Source organism: Staurois parvus, unplaced genomic scaffold (assembly GCF_062004578.1).
Source record: "Staurois parvus isolate SC_StPar_1 unplaced genomic scaffold, SC_StPar_1.0 ptg000832l, whole genome shotgun sequence".
In the NCBI taxonomy this organism is placed as follows: domain Eukaryota; kingdom Metazoa; phylum Chordata; class Amphibia; order Anura; family Ranidae; genus Staurois; species Staurois parvus.
The window spans coordinates 1669351-1689876 of record NW_028318628.1 but is presented as its reverse complement, the minus strand read 5'-3'; the positions used below and the strand labels follow the sequence as shown (position 1 = coordinate 1689876).

At 40.4% G+C, this 20526-nt stretch overlaps 1 protein-coding gene across 3 annotated transcripts in view; it reads right to left on the bottom strand.

Moving 5' to 3' along the window:
* SCAPER (S-phase cyclin A associated protein in the ER) overlaps positions 1-20526 on the bottom strand; it is a 363489-nt gene that overhangs the window by 322871 nt on the left and 20092 nt on the right. For all 3 annotated transcript variants that reach the window (XM_089655289.1, XM_089655291.1, XM_089655290.1), the window contains exons 3-6: positions 15043-15110; positions 7115-7312; positions 975-1075; positions 165-281 (exon numbers count right to left, since the gene is read on the bottom strand). In XM_089655289.1, coding sequence (XP_089511415.1) covers positions 165-281; positions 975-1075; positions 7115-7312; positions 15043-15110 — 484 coding nt within the window. The remainder of the gene's footprint in view (positions 1-164; positions 282-974; positions 1076-7114; positions 7313-15042; positions 15111-20526) is intronic.

Sequence of the window (20526 nt, the reverse complement as noted above, 5' to 3'; positions counted from 1 at the left end):
ATCTGGGCTACTCTGTGCAAAACCACTACACAAAGCAGGTAAGCACGACATGTTTGTTATTTTAAAAAAAAAAACTAGATTTTAGTATCACTTTAATCAAAAACACTACATGCATCAAATTTTGTTGTCCATACTCTGGAGTTATAGACAATGCATTCTCATACCCAAAATTGAGTGCCCTCCTTGCACTAGAAGTCGAGCTCACTCTATCAGAAGATGGGCTAGGCAAAACGTGTCGTCCAGGAGACATTTTCTTCACTTCCCAAGCCAAAGAGGTAGGCCTGCAAAATAAAACTCATGGGTTAAAATAAAATCTGCATTACTAAGGATAGCACTAAACATTCAAATCGTATCCTCCCAAGCATGCACAATTCTGTGTAAATGACAAAAGGATTTTGTCATATTACAAACAGCACAATGTCACAGAAGTGTCAAGGTATGTCCACAAGAGACAGTCCTTTTGGCAGAATACAGATCAGAAAAGAAGACCTAATTAGAAGAAACTTACCAGAAATATTTCAAAAATATGCTTTTGGTCCAGTTTTTAAGCATTAGTTTGTATTTGCAGTAATACTACTGTTTTGTCCAGTTGAAAAGGAGGATAGCCATTTACATACTCACTAAACAGCATGTGTTTTTTCCCTAGTTGACTCCATTTTTTATAAAAGTGCTCAGATGAAAGATTTTAACAGGGAGTAGAAAAGCAATGATACACTGCTGTTTTGTCACTGTTACTACACCATTGTAAAAGAAGATGAAAGAGAATACAGGTAGAAGAAAACTAACCACATATCTATAATTGTATGTAATATAAGATATGTAATATAATAAGTATCAGTATAATTATAATCAAAATAATTATCAATATATTATTTTTTTTAAAGGTAATTTTTTATTATTGTTATTTGCCCCAAACAAAAGAGTATAAGAATATTATTAGCAGACACCAGCACAGTAGACCTCAAAGTGTTTACCTGCTCTGCGCATCAGTCTTCTCCAGCTTTTCTTGAAGTTGAATCCAGTCAATGAGAGCCTTGAAATCTCTCACATAGTTATCCAACATCATTAGTACTTCCTGAACAAACAAAAAGAAATCATCAATAGGTATACCCCATTCTTTTATCTACATTATCAATAGTTTGCCTATTAAAACACAGCAGTAGCCAGAACAAAAAGCACTATATCTGGTTATGTGGATTTTTCCACATACAGGAAAATAACTGCTAATAATTAAAGTATACCTCCTTTTCTGCATGCAAAGGCTAATTGTTTCAGGCTTGGAGTGTGACGTGCTGAACGTAAGGAGACGTTCATTTCTTGGTCACTTCAGTAATTAATATAATTGCACATATTTGTAGCACCAAAGCTTTTTAAAGAAACTTCGAGGGGTGGTGAAAAACAGCTTGTAGTTGAGCTCTTTGGTGTGTGGCAGAATAAATGTAGGTAGTGCAGGCAACAGTCTGGGACTGGACTAAAGTAGAAAGCGTTTGGTGAAGTTCTTCTGGAGTTGGAGTACACAAATGCACCATTAACATTGAATAGAATTCTACAAGGCACACCAAGCTGAGCTGGCAGTTTAACTTGTGTATGATGTTTGTAAACACTAATCTTAACATGATGTTGCCAAAGGACTGCCCTGCGCAGAGAAGAAAATAGGAAACCCTTAGATCCTTCTAGTGCAAGGGGTAAGGGAAGCAATACAACCGCTTCTTCTACCCCGTAGAGTTAATGAGTGTTCAACCCTTGCAGTGCACGGGTCTTAGTTACATCCTGGAGTTGTGTCAACATCTGTTACATTAAAGGCTAGGTTCACCATTAGGAAAGATTACTGCACTCTTAGTCCATTGAGAACTATAAGTCTGTCTACTGCAATGGTAGGTGGGACTTGTAGTTTATTCATTCACAAATTGGAGCCCCGCACAGCTAAACTGATTACATGAGTTGCCGTTCAATCCTAGAGGAATGCCCACCCCTACCACTAAGGGAATAAGAAGGGAAAAAATCTGCAGTGATATCACTGGACTGTCAAGAAGACTTGAAGAAAAAAAGAATGCGTAGGGTTTTAAAAAAAAAAAAATGAAATATAGGTGGGCAGGCTTTGGGGTTGACATGCCTGGGTTCAGCTTTAAACATAGTAAATTCATTTTGCCAACACACAAGAAAGGATAAAAAAAGAAACAACATGCAACAACCCTCTAACACAAGCAGCACAAGTAGTGCTCCAAATGCATTGTGTTTTTTTTCTGGCTCAGGTCTACATAGACATGCAGAGAAGGAGACACAGGAACACAGATTAAAATTATTATTATTATTATACTACAGGATTTATATAGCGCCTACAGTTTGCTCAGCGCTTTACAATATAATGGGAGACAATACAGCAACAATACAGTTCAATACAAGAGGGTTAGGAGGGCCCTGCTCCTTGGGGCTTACAAAATGAATGCACCTTGTAGGAAAAGGCAAGAGGCCAACATAAAAGAGTAGCAGATTTCACAAAAGTAGGAGGGAATGTGTTATGTAGACACAATGGAGTTCATCTTTTAAAAGGGAAATGTCCGAAAAAGAAACAAAAATGACAAGTGGCCATGTTGTGGAACAAAATGAAAGTCTTCCCTGGTGGTAACGCGCAATGCTTTGGATTGTCCTGTGCGCCTATCATATTCCATTCAATCAGACACAACACTCTGAAGACAGGTGGCCTCTTGCATATGTTGTTGTATTAATCACAGCTGGTACAGTTATGATGTCACCATTATTACTGCAAGGTGATAACTGGGTCTGCAAAGGCACCTGTGCACACGAATTGAAATTAAATACTTTGTGACTATTGAGGAATACATTTAAATTCATTTATTTGTGCTTGAAGTCCAGGCTAAACAATTCAAAAGAATGTGTAAGATATTCACTCTATTGGATGATGCTCTAGACTCTATTGAATGACACTGTTTCCTCCTTGGTATGGAAATGACAAGTGTCGGCTGTGGGTGTCTGCCTTTACTCCATAGCCCAGCAATATCAATATAGCAAACAGCCACACACTGATGGCATCACTTTTAGGAAAAAAAATGTTATTCTAGGTTTGTCTGCTAAGAGTCTTTGCCCATAGCCACACCAATCTATTACATGTTTTACCTTGATTGAACTAATCATAGAAATGGGGGTGGCTAGGGAAGGGGGGACAATTAAACAGTGGAACACAATAAAAAAAATTCAAACCAGTGGCTAAGGCAATCGACTACTTTACATACAAGATACAATTAGCAAATGAATATGGTAATATATGTTCATTTGACTGTAAAGATTATCCCTTATGAATGGTATAACACTACCTACTATCAGTAGTCTTTTAATACTTCACGATCCAATAAAGAATGTATCACTTACACCACAATGTAATATACAGTTTATTGTGCAACATATTTTTTTAATAGTAGTGCTAACCCACCTGGCAACCGATGAGCTCCTAGACTTTTTTGTGGGCTGCGAATCAGCATTATGATAACATTTTGACCTAGTTAAAAGAACACTAACAATATCCTTATCTTAAAAAAATAAATCATAAACATCCACTATTTCATGGCCCTGTGATCTGTTTTTCTGCCACCTTATTACATCCTATGATAGCTCCCAGACCTCACCTTTTTCTTCGCACTTCCATTTGTTTGGAACAAGCAGTGCACGTTAGTTGTGATGATGTGCACTATTCTGTGCTGACTACACATACCACATACTCCATCTTGAGAGTGAGAAAAAGCAGGTGGCTGAGCTCCTACCATACAGTGGGACCATGAAGAATGAATGTAGCCACCATCTAACAGGAAGTCAGACCACAGCAGCAAAAAACAGGAATCTGGAGGAGGCCGAAAGCAATAGAAGGTACGTTTTTGAATTAAAAACACATAAATAGAATATATATTTTTTAAACCAAAGTTTAGTGTTACTTTAACAGGTATGTACATTTGAAAGCTTAGCTGACTCCCCATATGAAATATAAATAATTAGCTTCTACTGAGTAACAGCCTGATCTTCTTCAATTATTATATCAATAAAAGAAGGATACTGTTCATTTTTACATTTTTATTTGTCTATGTACTTTGATCTCTTTGCATACATGAAGAGAAGGAAGATGTAATAGTGTACAATAACAATGTTATAAGGACAGATTGCTCCTACACTGTGTAGCTCCACAAAGTTAAACAAGCTGCAGAGTGAGGACAGATGATGTTTATTCTGCTACTTCTGGCTATTGCTCCATTCATGAATCAGCAGAATATTTTGAAGTGGTATGCCACAGAAAATAATGGACACTATAGAGCTCTTCTCTTGGAAATAGATGAATTTACAGTATTTCCAATGTAAGCAACATATTTTTTGGAATACAGCAAAATTACTTGTTTGCAATATTGTGTAATTATTGTTTTGATCAATATAGATAAATTTGTGTTTTTTAAAAAAAACTGTTGCACTCTAGTCAGTCTTGGAAACTTTCTCCACTGCTTAATCACTATGACTCTGAAAGAAGTTATATGAGGATATTAAACTGGGTATTGTGATGCAAATGACAGGTACTGTAATCTCACTCCATTCTCCTGAGGCCCAGCTTGTACTTCATGTATCATGCTGATGATTTTGTGCTCCCATTTTCTGCCCAGCTATCATCCAGACATTTCCCCCATTACAGCACTGCAATTAGCTCTCATTTGCAGTAGTATAGCCCCATCTCTTAGTACATGAGTAATCATCCCCTCTGGCAGGTACCTGCTTGAAGGAAGGCTCAGTTCACCTTATCAAGTTGATCAGACTTCATGCCATGTGAGCTGTAATAAGAGCCATGTTTTCCGAACAAGGGAATATAAACAGGACAAGCAGCAGCGGGGGCTTCATCTTCACTCATGCACATCTCTCTCCGGACATCTCACCCGCAGCTGGACAAAAGTGTCTCACAGGATACTCCCTCCCCCATACCGGATCACCAGAGCTGGATGCCCGGCTAAAGTTACCAATTAGTTTACCAATTGGCTGCAACGGATTCGATTGGTTTGTAATTAATTCTAGTCACTGGCGTGCACGGCAGGACTGTTGGCGCCATCTCTTTGTCCTGATGACACTCTATACCAGGACGCTAGGACCCCAGGGCCCAGCACATCAATACTGCTCTCTTGTTCACCTACAATGCTTCTAGCTGCAGATTAAACTCCTGTGCTGAAGCAATGGAAATCATACTCACTACAGAATACACCAAGCAGGGACCTTTATGGAAGAAGCAGAGTAAGCTCTTTACTGAATTGTTTGTGAAGGTCAAACTGATATACACACAAAAATAAATTTACAAAAAAATTGAAACACAAGACGTTAGCTTTTAAGAAAAACACAAACTTCAAGGAAATACCTCACGCACTTTTATAACCTTTACAGAGCACTGACGTAATTTGACTAAATTAGAGGCATGTGTACATACTATAACGGCACACAAAAAATTGTTCCAGGAATAGTATAGCCAAGATATAGCACGGGAACCAGAAACCTATAACAGGATTTACTAGAATGAGCAATTGAAAATAATAAAGATAAAATCTGCAATCTTCTTTTAGTAAGACAGATAAGTGTCACTTTAATAATATGAAACGTAATCTCATGACTTCAGTTATACCTTATACCCATTTTAGGGACAATGAATAATAAACAAGCCAAGCAAAATATCATACAGATGAGTTGCAACAGTGCCATCTACAGTTAGATATAAGAATGACACAAAAAGAAATATCCAGAGAACGATAGTGACTAATGCTGGCCATACACAGGTAAAAAATTGTTGGAAAAAGCATTTGATAAGCTTGATCGTTCAACTTTCGAAATGTGAGTGGCCTAATTTCAATTCTCGAAATGCAAAGTTCAATCGATTTTCTAAACATTAGTATTGGGATTGAACGAAAAAAGTTTGAAAAAAACTGAGGACAGCACAGTGGATAAATGGTTAGCACTTTCGCCTGGCAGTACTAGGGTCGTTGGTTCGAATCCCAGGCACGGCACCACCTGCCTTGAGTTTGCATGTTCTCCCTGTGCCTGCGTGGGTTTCCTCCCACACTCCAAAGACATGCTGGTAGGTGAATTGGATCCTGTCTAAATTGGCCCTAGTATGTGTATGTATGAATGTGAGTTAGGGACCTTAGATTGTACGCCCCTTGAGGGTTAGGGACTGATGTGAATGTACAATATATATGTAAAGTACTGCGCAAATTGACGGCGCTATATAAGTACCTGAAATAAATAAATAACTAAAAACTACAGCACATGCCCGTGTTAAAACTTCACCCTCGAAGAACAAGAAATGAAAAGAAAGTTCTTTTAAATAGAGTTGGTGAGTGAGAGGGTTCACGCTCTCTTTTTAAGATTTTGTTTTCATATTACACTATGACCAAAGTAGTATAATGTTACCTTAGTAACATTGTACTACTTTGGGGAAGTGATCATTATTTTTTATTTTTTTTTTTACACAATTTGATTGCTTATAGCAAATAATTTATTTGCTATAAGCAAGTATTTAACTGAATGAAATCGATTAATTCCGTTTTTGTTGTGATTAACTGTGATTGGCCATGGGTAAGCACATGACACAGATGGGCTGTGAATGGCCCAGCCTGTGCATGTGATCACTGTGACCATTCACAGCTAGACACACTTGAAAGGAAGCCATCCATTGTATACAGCTGTCATGTGACCTGCTGTGATTGGTCACAGCAGGTCACATGATACTGGCAACGAGGTCGGTACACAGATCTGTCATTGGCCGTGTCTGAGGTACACAGCCAATGACAGATCTTGGCACAGCGCAGCCCTGTAGGCACGCGCAAAGCGTGATCCGGGAAGGACGTCTTATGATGCCCTACCGGAGGGACAAGGGGTTCGCCCGGCTGTCATTTCACTATAGGCTGGGAGGGAAGTAGTTAAAGAACATTTCTATGACTTTTATCTATGTAATAAGGTGGTGGGTCTGTGTTTGTCTTCCTGTCCTTTTCAAAAACTTCAATTTAAAATCCCACAAACACATACAAAAGCCATTAGCTAGCATCCCTATACATGGAGGGCACAGCTCATATGTCATATGTCTTACCTTGCATTCAACAACACTTTGGTCTGATTCGCATGTCACATAAATTTCATCCACAGCTCTCCTGAGATTGTCAAATAGGAATGCCCAGTATCTTGCTCGTAGGTCAACTTTCCGAGGTAGCCTTGTTTTGGTTGGGCTTTTGTCCTGGATTTTGTCTGCTGTGGAGCCAGCATTCAGTTTGCAATGCAAGGAATTGTTCTGCAAAAAACATACACAATGAGCCCAGAATTATGGAAACTAAATGTGTATTTCGCTGAATCTTAAACGTTAGGTATCCTATATACTAAGATAATTCAGCCACTATTAAATACAGAACTTTATACATTGACACAATTACCTTAAAATAACCCACAAAACTAAAAGGAACCAGTAAATGCCCCATGTTTGGCCCAAAAGAATATTGATCATCCCAGGTACAGACAGAGACAGACACTGTTTTCTATGACCAGACATGCAAAATGAGGAGTCAGAGAGGTTCTGGGCAGAGTAAACTTTCGGTTTTGAGGTCCTCTTAGGAATTTGCTGTACAGGGTGAATGTGGACTGAGTAGTTGACTTACAATGCAATATCCTTAAAATATCCTTCTACGTCTCAAAAAATGTTGTATTAAACTAAGGTTCAACTGCACCTGATAAATTTCTGATTTGCATGTTCTGTTAATAGGAGGACATCTGGGACCTACAGGTGCATCAAAGCTTACTAACCATCCCACCTCCCCCTACACGTCTGAAGTCACAACTCCCAGAAAAGCACTGAAGCTGACAATGGGAGCCACTTTCACTCAGCTGTAAAGGAAGTACTGTAAAAACTTCTCCAGAGAGGTTTTGGAATGCTATAATGACCACGTGATAACACAGTAATTAGTAGTAGAATTAGGTATGTGGTAGTGACTGCGACTCCCAGCAAAGACTCACCCACAGACCTTCAGCAGGCAGGCCAATGGGAGCTACTTACAGATAGCTAGGGGGACGGTTGGCAATTGGTAAGAAATGATACTCTCAGAAGTGTCAGATTCTTATCAACTTTGACGTTTTCAGATAAGGATTAACATTTAGAAGCCTAACCTGGTGAAAAGGTTAAATACAGGTTATTCAGTCAAACATGAATTTTTTTTCCATATAAAATAAACGAGACACAGTATATTCATCTTGATATTTAATTTTCTGCTCATTGGCAAAATCCAAGTAGTTACTGGCAGTTTTTTGTTCTGATTTCTGGTTCTTCCCTCTCTCTGAGCCTATTGCAGTTGTGAACATATATACTGTGCAGTATGTTGCACTGCAAAGAATTATATAACAAGAGGCTACCACCCAACACACTACCAATAGCAACTGTGAACTTGTCTACTGATGCGCTGTAATACTAAAGCAGCCCCCCAACCTCTAGATAGAATTAGCTTAAAAAAATCTTTAGAATAAGGCATTGCCAAAGAAAAAGATAAATTACTTACCTTGGCCTTGTCTTAACAACACTAACACCGCTTTGCGTCACTACTACCTCCTGGAAAAGCTGGGCACTAGCAATTCTATGACAATGCCCTCCTGCTAACTGCAGGAAGACATTCTCATGGGATTTCAAACACTCAGAGGCATAACGACGTCACCCAGCTCTCCAGTAGGATCTGAATAGAGAGAAGAGGTAACATTTATCTTTTTTTGGTAAAATCTTTATTTTTTAAGGTTTTCTAAACCAGTTATGTTTGGAGGGTGAGGGAACTAGCAGTAAATATAAATAAAAAATGACTCATCATAAAATCATTTTCTTGAAGGCAACTGAGGAACACAGTAAGTAATTTACTTTTGGGTTATACTACTGCCTACAGCATTGGACACTGACAAACAAAACAACTGTAGGCCAGCCCAGTGTGCCTCAGTTTTGTTACAGAGAACATGATCATAAACACAGAGGAATGGGAACTGTGCCCCTCAATAGACTGCAGGGATTTTAAAGGGAGTAAAAAATTAATATTTTCTTCCTTTTCCTTTGAGAGACAAAAAAAGTCATTCACTTTCCGGACTAAAAGCAGTACAACTGAGCAGTAATATAGAGAACAAAAGATATCAGATGCAAAAAAAAAAACCAGAACCACAGAACATAGGCTTTGATGATGGTTTGTCTGAGCCATCTAAAGATGGTGGAATGGTGTGCACCCTTATGGGGAACATTCAGGGTGAGAAAAAGGGAATCTGGTTGGTGAAAGTAGAGAGCAATGTCTCTAATGGATCCAAACAGCAGTTTCAGAGGCACAGAGAGAAACAGATTCAGATCCCACACAAACAGGGGGAGTGATAAGGAAGACTTCATGTACAAATGTCTTAATCAGGGAATAAAAGGTCATCGGTCTTTGACACAAGATAGAAAGAGGAGTCCCAGCTTTAGGAAGGAGAGGCTTTTTCCCACAAAGAATCTCTTAAGACGGAAGTCCCAAGACTCAAACCAAATGAAGTATACCTTCAACAGCCAAATACAAAGAAAGTAGACTTCCTAACTAACATTGTGGTAATTATGGATTTTGAAATGTCCCCATCTTCCACAACTTGGGTTATTAAAAACAGCACTTCAGAGGCAGGATGCTTAATTGGACCTTGAATCAAAAGAGAGAATGATCTGGAAGAGCCTGTGGAGCATCTGCTAGATGTCTTACCAGGTCAGCATATCACATATGCCTGGAGCATCATGAAATGTCCTCCATCTTGATCCTGCAAAGCAAATGTAGAAGTTTCAGTGGATGAAAGTATTAGGTCAGGGTGTACTGATTTCACGAAGGCACCAGAACATCCACTGATTCCATTAAAGGATCCCTATATCAAAAGAAAACCCTGTCCAGTTTGAAGGTTCAACATTTGGCATCCCTCACCTGTGAAACAGGTCCAGAAACACCTTCAGGTGTAGGGGAAATTCCCTCTGGTCCAGACACTGCAAAGCGGAGGAAATAGGCCTGACAATTGTCTACGACTGGGACAGGGTCCGCTGTACCTCTCCCTTACCAAAGTAAGACTTTATGCTTCTCCCTCATAACCGATGTATGCCACTGTCGTGGTGTTGTCCAACTGCATCCAGATCAGATTACCCTCCAGTAAGATGGTCCAATGCTGCACAAACAGCCAGATCATGAAAAGCTCCAGAATGTTGACTTGAAGAAAAGATTCCTCCAACAACCAAGTCCCCTGCACCAACAGGGTACTCCAGACTCCTCTGCAGCCCAAAAGGGTAGCCTCTGTCATGGTAAACTTTCAAAGACAGAAAGGTCTTTGGATGATTCCACAATTGGATTCCTGAACCATCATGCTAGAGACTGTACAGACTTGCCCCACAACAACAACATATCACGTTGCAGTAAAACTGGCCAAATGGGCCCGCCTCAGAAAAGGGTACCATCAGACCCAGAACTCTCATGCAAAAGTAGTGGTGGATGACTCTTGAACTGCAGAACATGAATTTGGGATTGGAGAGTTTTAAGTTTCTCCTGAAGGAGTGAAACTCTGTTCTGTGCTACATCTTAAACTAGACTCAGATAATCCAAATAATGGGTCAGTTCCAGCAACAATTCCTGAAGGTTCAGGATCATCATCTTGCTGAACCCTTATAATTTCTGGACAGTCAGGGCCACATTGTCCAACAGAGCCTGAGCTAACTGCTCCCTCAACAGGAGGTCATATAAGTATCCCACAATGTGGATGCCACTAGAGCGCAGCAGGGATAATACTGGGGCCAGCACCTTGGTGGTCACCTAAGGTGCAGACAAGAAGCCGTATAACAGGGCAAAAACTGAAAGTGCAGGGTACCAACAGCAAAGTGTAGGAAACAATGGTGTTCTGGAAAGATCGGGCCATGCAGGTGTGCATCCCCGATGTCTTCAGAAGGCAATAAGTCTGTCTGGTGGCAGAAGGTGATGACAAACCTGGTGGACTTTTAGATCCTAAAAGAGGAGATATCCCATCTGGGTTTTTGAACTGCGAACAGGCTGCAGTAAAACTTCAAACCGTTCTGCCACAAGAACCTTTGATCCAGAAGACCTGAGCAGTAACACAGAAAGGTTGAAAGTGAGAAACCAAGGAGCAGGATGGGAACAAAACTCCCCTGGAAACCTTTTCCCACATCCACCAAACTGAGATCAAAGCTATTTAAGTGTCTCTAAAGGTTAGGACACGCACACAGGAAAGTGAGGGCGCATCTTCATGCAGAGGAAGGTTTTTCAGAGGGTTTGACAGTTTTGGGGCCCAGGCCCTGTGGATGGACTGAGAGCCAAGTCTGGGGGGGTTAAAATATGGATGTTGCAGTGGGGGAGTGGGGAAATGCAAGGGACTTTTCCTAAATACCGGTGACACATAAAGCCTCTTTAGCTTAGGATTCCTCCACAGAGGAAGGTGGGAAATATGGTTGCTCTTGCCACCAGTAGCATCCCTTTTAATGGTATCCAAAGTAGATCTGAATAGGCATTGTCCCTTAAAGGGCATGTGAATCAGATGCTATGTGGACGCAAGTTCTGAAATCCAACACTTTAGTCAAAGTGTCATCCGCACAGCTACTGACAAGAGACCTTTTGGGGATGGGGAGGGTAACCTCCAGTAGCCCACCAAAACTGGAGTTTAAAGCTACAAATATTTGCTCCAGACATTGTATGACCATGAGATCAACCACAGTATTGGCAATATCCCTTTAAAGGGACTTTGCCTAATCAGCTAGTTTTTGGCAGAGAAGGGTTACAGCTAAGACTGGATGAAGAGCTGGGCTTGCCATGAAGAAGAGAGTTCTAGAGAGGGCCTACAATGGCTTATTGGCACCACTATTTTGCAGTCTTCTTCAAATGGATACAAAAGCTTTTTTTTAGTTTTGGATAGAGTGGAGAGTGATTATAACACCTGTCAGTTTTTATTGTTGTCTGTGTCCTTGTTAGGAAGAGTCACCCTATTTGTCCTGTTCACCATTATCATCGAAAGTGAAAGTAAAAGAAACCCCAAAGTTTGGGTTGACAACCAGAAAAGTAATAGATGGCAAATGTTACAATGGGGACACTAGTTCTGGAGACCTGGGGGTCACCAAGGAATTCCCTTAATTTGCAGGAATTTTCTCTCACATCGCATTTTGGCTATGGGACAGGAAGTAAAGGTAAATCTCCCCAATGGGACACAGATGGCAAAAAAATAAACTGACAGGCGTCATAACCCTCCCTTAGGCTGGCCATACATTATACAATTATCTGCAGATTTTTGGTTTAGATTTACCAAAAACCATATAATAGGAGGACAAACCTAAACAACACTTTCAGTTGTATCCAATTAGGCAGGCCCTTGCACTACATAGTTGAAGGTAAATCTAAAGGAAATTGGGCAGAAAATCTGCAGATAATTGTATAATGTATGGCCAGCCTTACTCTATCCAAAATGGAAAAAAAAAAAGTTTTGCCTATAGTTCTACTTTAAATACAGCGGGGGCTGGATGTGACACTCCAAAAACAGCAGATGCAGATAATCTTGATTGAAGTACATGCACACAGACAGCAGGGTGCGTAAGGAAGCTCTAGCATGAAACCTTTGGGGGCAACAAGTGGTGTGTACAGCCAGCCACAGAATTGCATGACTCTAGGCATGTGTACATGTGTAAATGCAGGTGTTCTTGTGCATTGGCATTTACCAGCAAATTCATGTATGACACATTTCCAGAACATGAGTACAAGGGTCCATGGCTGGGTATATAAGCCACCTGCGGCTAATTAGGTGCAGAAAAACACTAGGCGTTTTAAGCTAAAGGACATTTGTGCCTATATACATCTGTGTGCATGAGCCCTAATAGATCTGTGACACAGACACGTACATTTATACACATGGCATCCCTCTAACACCCAAAATACAAACTCAAAATGTCAATGATGCACAAATTTTAATATTTAAGGTTTTATAATAGCATTTTAGTTTAACAAATTAAAAAAATTAAGGCAAATAATCCAAATCACATATCATGTTTCAAGATTAGCCCTTTGATTTCTCCTATGATATTATCACTGAGAGATTTACCAAGACAAAGTTTCTGTTCCACAAAGTCAACATTTCCTAAAGAGATTCGTGAATAAACTTCTGTTGCAATGATTTATCCCTTTTGGATTAATGATTGTAAAATAAACGTGCTTATCTCAGGCACCCAAGAAATATCATAAACAGTCCTCTTTTTTCAATTAATCTTCCTTGCTTGAGATTATGAGTCTATCAACAAGCCAAAGAACTCCCAGTGCCGGCTTCCTGTTGCAAGAATGAGTGATGAGCTCACTAATGCACCACTAAGTAAAGCTGGGGCCTTGTTATGCCAGCGCAGCAAATAACTTCTGCCGTGCAATCCCTGCTTTGTGTTTATTGCACTCTAAATAAGATTTAACCCTTGTAAGAATAAAGATAAATGTGTGAAAATCCCCAGAAAACCAGAATCATGTGAGGGAACATCAGTCTGAATTAATAGGAGAACACAATGCTAGAAAGGATACATTTAAAAACCCAACCAGTTATTGCAAAATAAACTGTAAGAGAATCTCAGATGTTTGACTTTCATGCATACACGTTCATAATTACAGAAGTAAATTATATAGCAGATTACTTAGATCAAATCACAGTTATGATTTCCAGAGTTAAAGCTCCCTCTAGTGCTCATCCCCTCTACCTAGCCTAACAATTCCATTATTATAGGCATGACAGGAATTACTCAAAAATGTCCCCAGTGTAGATACAATATAATTGGGCTGCGTTGCTGGCTCATAAAACATAGTCATGATGTAAGGCATTGCCATCATCTCCCAGTTCCCTAGTTCTGTCTGACACATTGCCAGTGTCATGTACTCCACATCCATTCCCTTTCAACTCATTCTCCTAATGCACCCTTTAGCATCATAACATTCCAAGTCAAACTTTTATAAGCTACTGCTAAGCAGACACACTTAAAAAGCAAAATAAGGCAATGTGCAAAAAAACTACTTGGCCATATTTTAGAAATGTGCTCCCAATAAGTCTGAGTCATTCTTTACTTTGATAACTGCATTAGCACATTATAAATCAGGGGTGGGCGATTCATTTTCCCAAGGGACCACGTAAGAAACAGACTGTTGTGGAGGGCCAAACTTAGAGAAGTACAGCCAAAACTCTGTTGGCGCTACTTCTTAAGTGGATCACAGGAGTGCAGCACGTTCTGCACTCCTGTGACCCATTTTCAGCTGACAGCAGGCTGAAGCGCACTGCCGGATGATGTCAATCAGCCAGTCCAGGCTGGGAAAGGATCCCGACTTTAAAGTCGGTATCCATCCCAGAGTCTAGAGCAGCACCTGGCTCAGCCTCTCAGTGAGCTGCTGAGAGGCTGAGACAGCCACTCCCTCCCCCTCCACAGCCCAGCGCTCCAGTGAGCACAGTGTAGGTAAAGCAGACAGTTGACTGACAGTCACCGCTCTCTGCTCACAGCAGTGGTGAGAACTCAGCGATCAGCGGTCATGTGATTGCTGAGTTCAGACACATAGAGCATGGAATTGCAGAGCAGTAGTACAGTATTATAGGGTTTTTTAATACAGCGAGGAGGCATAACACCTCCTCTCCTCTTTTCAATTGCCCTCTGAAAAGCACTGTGTCTAGAAGGAGAGCCTGAGATCGGTACAGCAGGGATTTCTGCAAATCCTGACCTGGAATGAAGAACAGCTGAACGGTTCCTGGAGTTTGTAGCATGCAGGCACTAACACAGGAAGAACTTGGTTGGGTAGCAGAGAGGCGGGAGAGCATTGATACTGATCAGCTCATCAGACTCTCTCCTTCCAGTTCTTGCAGCTCTCCACACAGACATCTGTCAGCATGCCTCTGATAATGGAGGCATGGAGGGCCAGATAAGGACAACCAAAGGGCAGATGTGGCCCGGGGGGGTCACAATTTGTCCAGGTCTGATATAAACCCTGAAAGTATCACCTGTTTGGAAGGTTTGTGGGTTCCATGGCTTCCTCTCTTAGGTTTTCCACATGGCCACTTGGATTTCCCTGCAAAAAACAAAAGGAATGTTAGTGTCACCATGAGCGAGAGTCAGATGTGCTTAGCAAGTCTGATATAGAATCATTTTTAATAATTGCCTCAATAATTACTAGCAGCTTTATTTTATATATAACACTTTAGTTACATTGAAACTTTAAGATATCAATTTCAACTTTTTTTTCACTTACACAACTATGTGAAAGGCTGAGAACACAAAACAATACACCATACAAGCAGTTATGCAGGTATGAGACAGGTTAAACTGCTGATATGTTGAATTGCTAAATCACACAACGTGTTGAGAGGAACTTATCAACGGTTGATTATAAACGGGCACATAAGAGAACACATGCCAAAAAAAATCTGATGCCAGTGAACATCGAGCAACATTTGGACAAATATTTATGACAAGTCAGATTTTCTTCAGGTTAGATAAGATCAGTTTGCATAGCACAAGCCACTTATACTGTTAGTAATTGGTTGTGTAAATCAGGTTTTCTATCTCAACCTCCTGCACCAATTACCTGTAAAACTGGCCATACTCAGTATGATCTCAACCCAGTCTAACTGATACTCTCAAGCCCATCTTTTGCCTTTTGCTAGCTCAAAGTTGGTAAGGTTGAATAAAGACACCTGTCCATCCAGTTCAACCTGTGTGGGTGGGTGTGTGTATGTGTGTGTCTAAGCCAATATCATTTCTTATATCCTTTTACATGGTATTCACTAAGATGCCCATCAAAGAGGTTTTTGAAACAGACACCACTGATTGTGGAAGGGAGTTTCACATCCTTACTGCTTTAACAATAAAGAATCCCCTGCTCAATGGCAAATTCTTTGCATATAACTGCAGACTTGGTATAAGGCATAAGTCAACTGGACAACTGAATCCCACTGTTACCTGAGTAAAGCCTCCCAAAGACAATATTGGAAACATCCAGGGGCGGACTGACCATTTGGAAACTCGGGCACTGCCCAAGGGGCCTGGGGTCAGTAGGGGGCCCCATGAGATGCCCCTGGTACCCTTTTCATAGGCTTTTTTGAGTTTGGGCAAGGACACGGGGGCCCCATGAGTTGTCAGTTCGCCCCTGGAAACAGCAAAGTTTAGTGCACCACACATTGGCTATTCCTGGAGCAAAAAGTTGTGTGGCCTTCAGGTATGAGACAGGGCCTAAAATGGTTGTAGCAGAGTCTACAATGTAGGCCAATGGTATACTGACACAGTGATAAACGTTGTAGTCACATCATTGTAAGCAAAGGTTAAACTAAATGTAACTGAATGAATCAAACCAAATTGTTTCAGATCATTTTAAAGTGTAATCCCCCGGTTTCCAACCTGTGGCCCTTTGGTGTATGATGTGCGGTCCTCAGACCTGAGCAATCTGTGGTGGGTAATAGCATTGATCTCTACGAGTCTCATGTAATATGTTTCCAGTTTTGTACTGTCTTCTGCAGCATATCCCCAGCCAAAAATGTGTCCACACTCTCTGACCCTCATATCCTCTATTAGGTCTGCAGTTACTGACAGTCTTCTCAAGTATTACATATATTGAACATTATGTGTGGCCCTTTAGTGATGTCAGAAGCTGCATTTGAGGTCCATTTTAGCTCTTAGGTTGACAGCCACTACCGTAAATAATTAATAATATTAATACTACAAATATGCTGGCACCCTTCCACGAAAAAAGAATCCACAATTTTCTGTGAAATAACCTGAAACTGGCCAAAGTAATGTCATCCATTGTTCCATATTTAATAAAAATCAGACTTTTGCTTTTGACAGAATATTTTTAATAATAAAAAAAATGAAAATAGCATGGATAAAAATGTTGGGTCCCTTAAAGTGGTAGTAAAGCCCCCCTTGTTTACTTGTACTTACAGGTAAGCCCATAATAAGGCTTACCTATAGGTACAGGAAATATCTAATAAAAAGCACTGTTTAAGAGATAGTTACTTTAGTAGCAGCTGGTGACGTCACCAGCGAATGCTCGCTGTACTCTCAATGGGCAGCATGCTGTCCACGCATGTGTGACGTCATCACAGTTCTGCCATTCAAACAGCCAGAGCCCGCAAACCTGGAAAGAAGACCAGGTAAAGATGGAGGCTTTGTCACTGGAGGGCTTCATTTTAAGGAAAGTACAAGGGGCATTCAAGTCAAACTGAGACTTTTCATTTTACAGGTATAAAAAGGGATGTTAGCGTGGCGGTACTACATGCAGTAGTAAGTGGCAAGTGTGTCCTATTACTGATAGGCAGTGCACGTCGCTGGCCAGTCCAGAGACCGTTACTCAAGACGGCAGACAACAGTGTTAGTGCGTGCATGGAACAGCGTGTGGTGATGAAGTTTCTTGTACACTAAGGTGTAAAACCTGCAGATATCTACAGAAGACGTCAAGCACAGTACGGTGATGAGACGGTAGGCTGCAGTAAGACATTTAATAGTGTAAACGTTTCAAAGATGACCATATAACTGATGCATAATCTGTCGTGAAACTGCATAAGAGACAAATCTTTCTGTGAGAGCGTTAAACACAAGCATGATGAAGTGAAGCAGGCTGTCCTGGGATGATCCAGGCATACTGACAAATCTTTCTATGCTGAAGTTTTCCAGGCATTAGTTAAACACTGGGATAAGTGTATAAATGTAGCAGGGGAGTATGTCAAATAATAAATGCAGTTTCCACTCCTTGAAATTTGTTCTTTTATTATATAAACTCAAAAGATTCGGTTTGACTTGAACACCCCTCAGTATGAGATGCATACATTGTACCATTATACCATTGCATACATTATGCCATTATCCTGCAGGGGATCCTTCTTTTTTTTTCTTAAGTTTACTACCGCTTTAACCCCTTCATGATGGAGGGTAAATCACATCTTAATGCATAAACAAAATTTTGCAACCATCACAACCACTTCATGTGTGCAGATTAAATGTACGTTCTTTTTTTTTTCCAGAAAAAATTGGGCTTTCATTTGGTAAAGAGTAATATCTCCTATTTTATTTGTTATTATTATGAAAAAAAACTGGCCCAAAATAGTGAACAAATACTGTATTTGAAATTTAGCTGTATATTTCTTTCCATTACCATATCCTACCACCAAAGAACAACCCAAAACAAATTCTCCTGCTCCTGATGATCGCAGCAATACCACAAATGTGTACAAGTAGTAGGACCCAGAAACAAAAATGCATATTTGGCTTTTTTATGCTACCTAAAACATACTGACACTAAAGTATAACTTTTTTTTAGTTTTGGACAGAGTGGAGGTCGATTAGAACACCTATTAGGTTAATATAGCTGTCTGTGCTCCCATTTGGGAGATTCACCCTGTTTGTCATGTTTACCATTATTTTTTAAAGTGAAAGTAAAAGAAAATCCCAAATTTTGGGTTGTCCCACAAAAGTAATAGAGGGAAAATCTTCCAATGGGAACACTAATTCTGGTGATCTAGGGGTCCAATGGATCCTGTGACCCATTTTCAGCCAACAAAGGGCTAATGTTCACTGTCGGCTAACGTCACTCAGCCAATCCAGGCTCTGAAAAGCTCCTGAACATACAGTCGAGATCCACCCAAAAGCCTGGACTGGGAATTGGCTCAGCCTTTCAACAATCTGCTGCCAGCCTGAGCCAGCCCCTCCTGCCCCCTCCACAGCCCAGCACTCCAGTGATCAGTGTGATCGCCGAGTTTTCACTACTACTGACCCTTATCCTAACCTAGCTCAAACCCAGATCCAGCTGTTTTATTTTTTACACAACTTTTTTTTGTTTTCAATCTTCTCTATCAAGGAGAAAAAGATACAATGCATGTTTTTCTCCATTCAAGATGAGAAAAAACACAGGGGCAGGCTGCATCAGGATAGCCAATCTCAGTCTACTATAGTGATCCTGTGATCGAGAGCTGGCCCTCTCGGCTCCCAATGATCATCACTACAACACTGAGAGCTGTCGGTGACAGCTCGGTCTCTTAAGCTAAGCACACTCTCAGCACAAACATGCATACACACACATGCAGCCTCACATAAAAAGAAGAATAACTTACCAAAGTGTGATTAACATTCATACACCCAATTGTCCATGCAGTATCATTTGTATATACAGTAAGAATGACCACTGTGTTTCAAATAATAATTCACTAAGTATATCATCTTTTGGAAAATTCATCTATAATGACATCTTCAAAGCTTCAAAAATATCAAATTACAATCTCACAATTGATAATCAAATACTGCTTAAACTTCTGCCTTAAACGTGCGCAGGAAAAACTGTCGCTCACCTCATCGAAGGTCTGCATATTCCAGTTATTTGTAGCTGCATAAGAACTTGGTCTGTATTAGTTGTGTGACTGGATTAGAGTTTTCAAATGTAACACTATTTACTAAATTGGAAATGTGAGGAGTTACCTTGATGGCTCTCATTAAGGCTACAACACAGCATAATCTACATATTCATTTTATACAGCACGCTCCTTGCAGTCAGGCCATGTGATGGTTTATTCATGGCTGTACAGTACAAAATATTGATTGCCAAGAGATGTATCCCATTTTGTGCATTGATTTTGTATTCTATTTCCGTGTAACCTGACCACTGACAGCCCCTTGGAAGGAGATGTATTTCCCATAATCAATATGTGACCCAGGTCCAGGGTACAGAGTCTATCAGCGCTGGCTGAGGTAACGGCAAAAACCGGAGTCCTTTTTATTACATTCAACTCTACGCCTGAACCATGTTTCAAATCTTTGTTTGTAAATCCCTCAACTCTGTTTTCCTTCAAGTTTTATATAATGGGAAATTTTTCTTAAAGTGGAACTTTACCCATAACAGCCTGATAAAAAAAGAATGTTCTTTAGCAAGAAACATACATTCCACATTAATAATTATACTACCAGAATTAGTGTGTGTTGTAAATTGCCTCTAGTATTGTTCCAGTTAATCCTTGCTGGAAGCTGAGTCATGGGAATTCTGAAATGACTGTCTTGGGCCCCTTTCATACTGACGGTCCGATCAGTTTTTCAGGTGGACCCGATTGAACCATCCATTGGACCTCCTCTGACCCCTGGCGTTTTATCCGATCCTGTACGCCAAAAACAGACAGATGTGGTCCCATCCATTCTGTGGATCAGATGATAGTTGGGTGGAAACAGACAGGTGGTCTGTTTTCATCCGACCGCCCTATAGGAAAAAGCAGATTGTGTCCATGTCTGTCCACTCTGCAGAAGCAGAGCAGACACAGATCTGTCATCTGCTCGCTCAACGGGGATCAGCCATGTCTGAAAGGGGCCTAAGTCTTCCCTATCAAAAGGCAACCAACGATATTCAGATTTGCGAGGTGGAAACATTATTATACTCAACATAAAATCCTTTTCTTGAAGTCCAGTGAGGGACATAGTAAATCTTAAACCTTTGGGTTATACAGCAAGAAAAA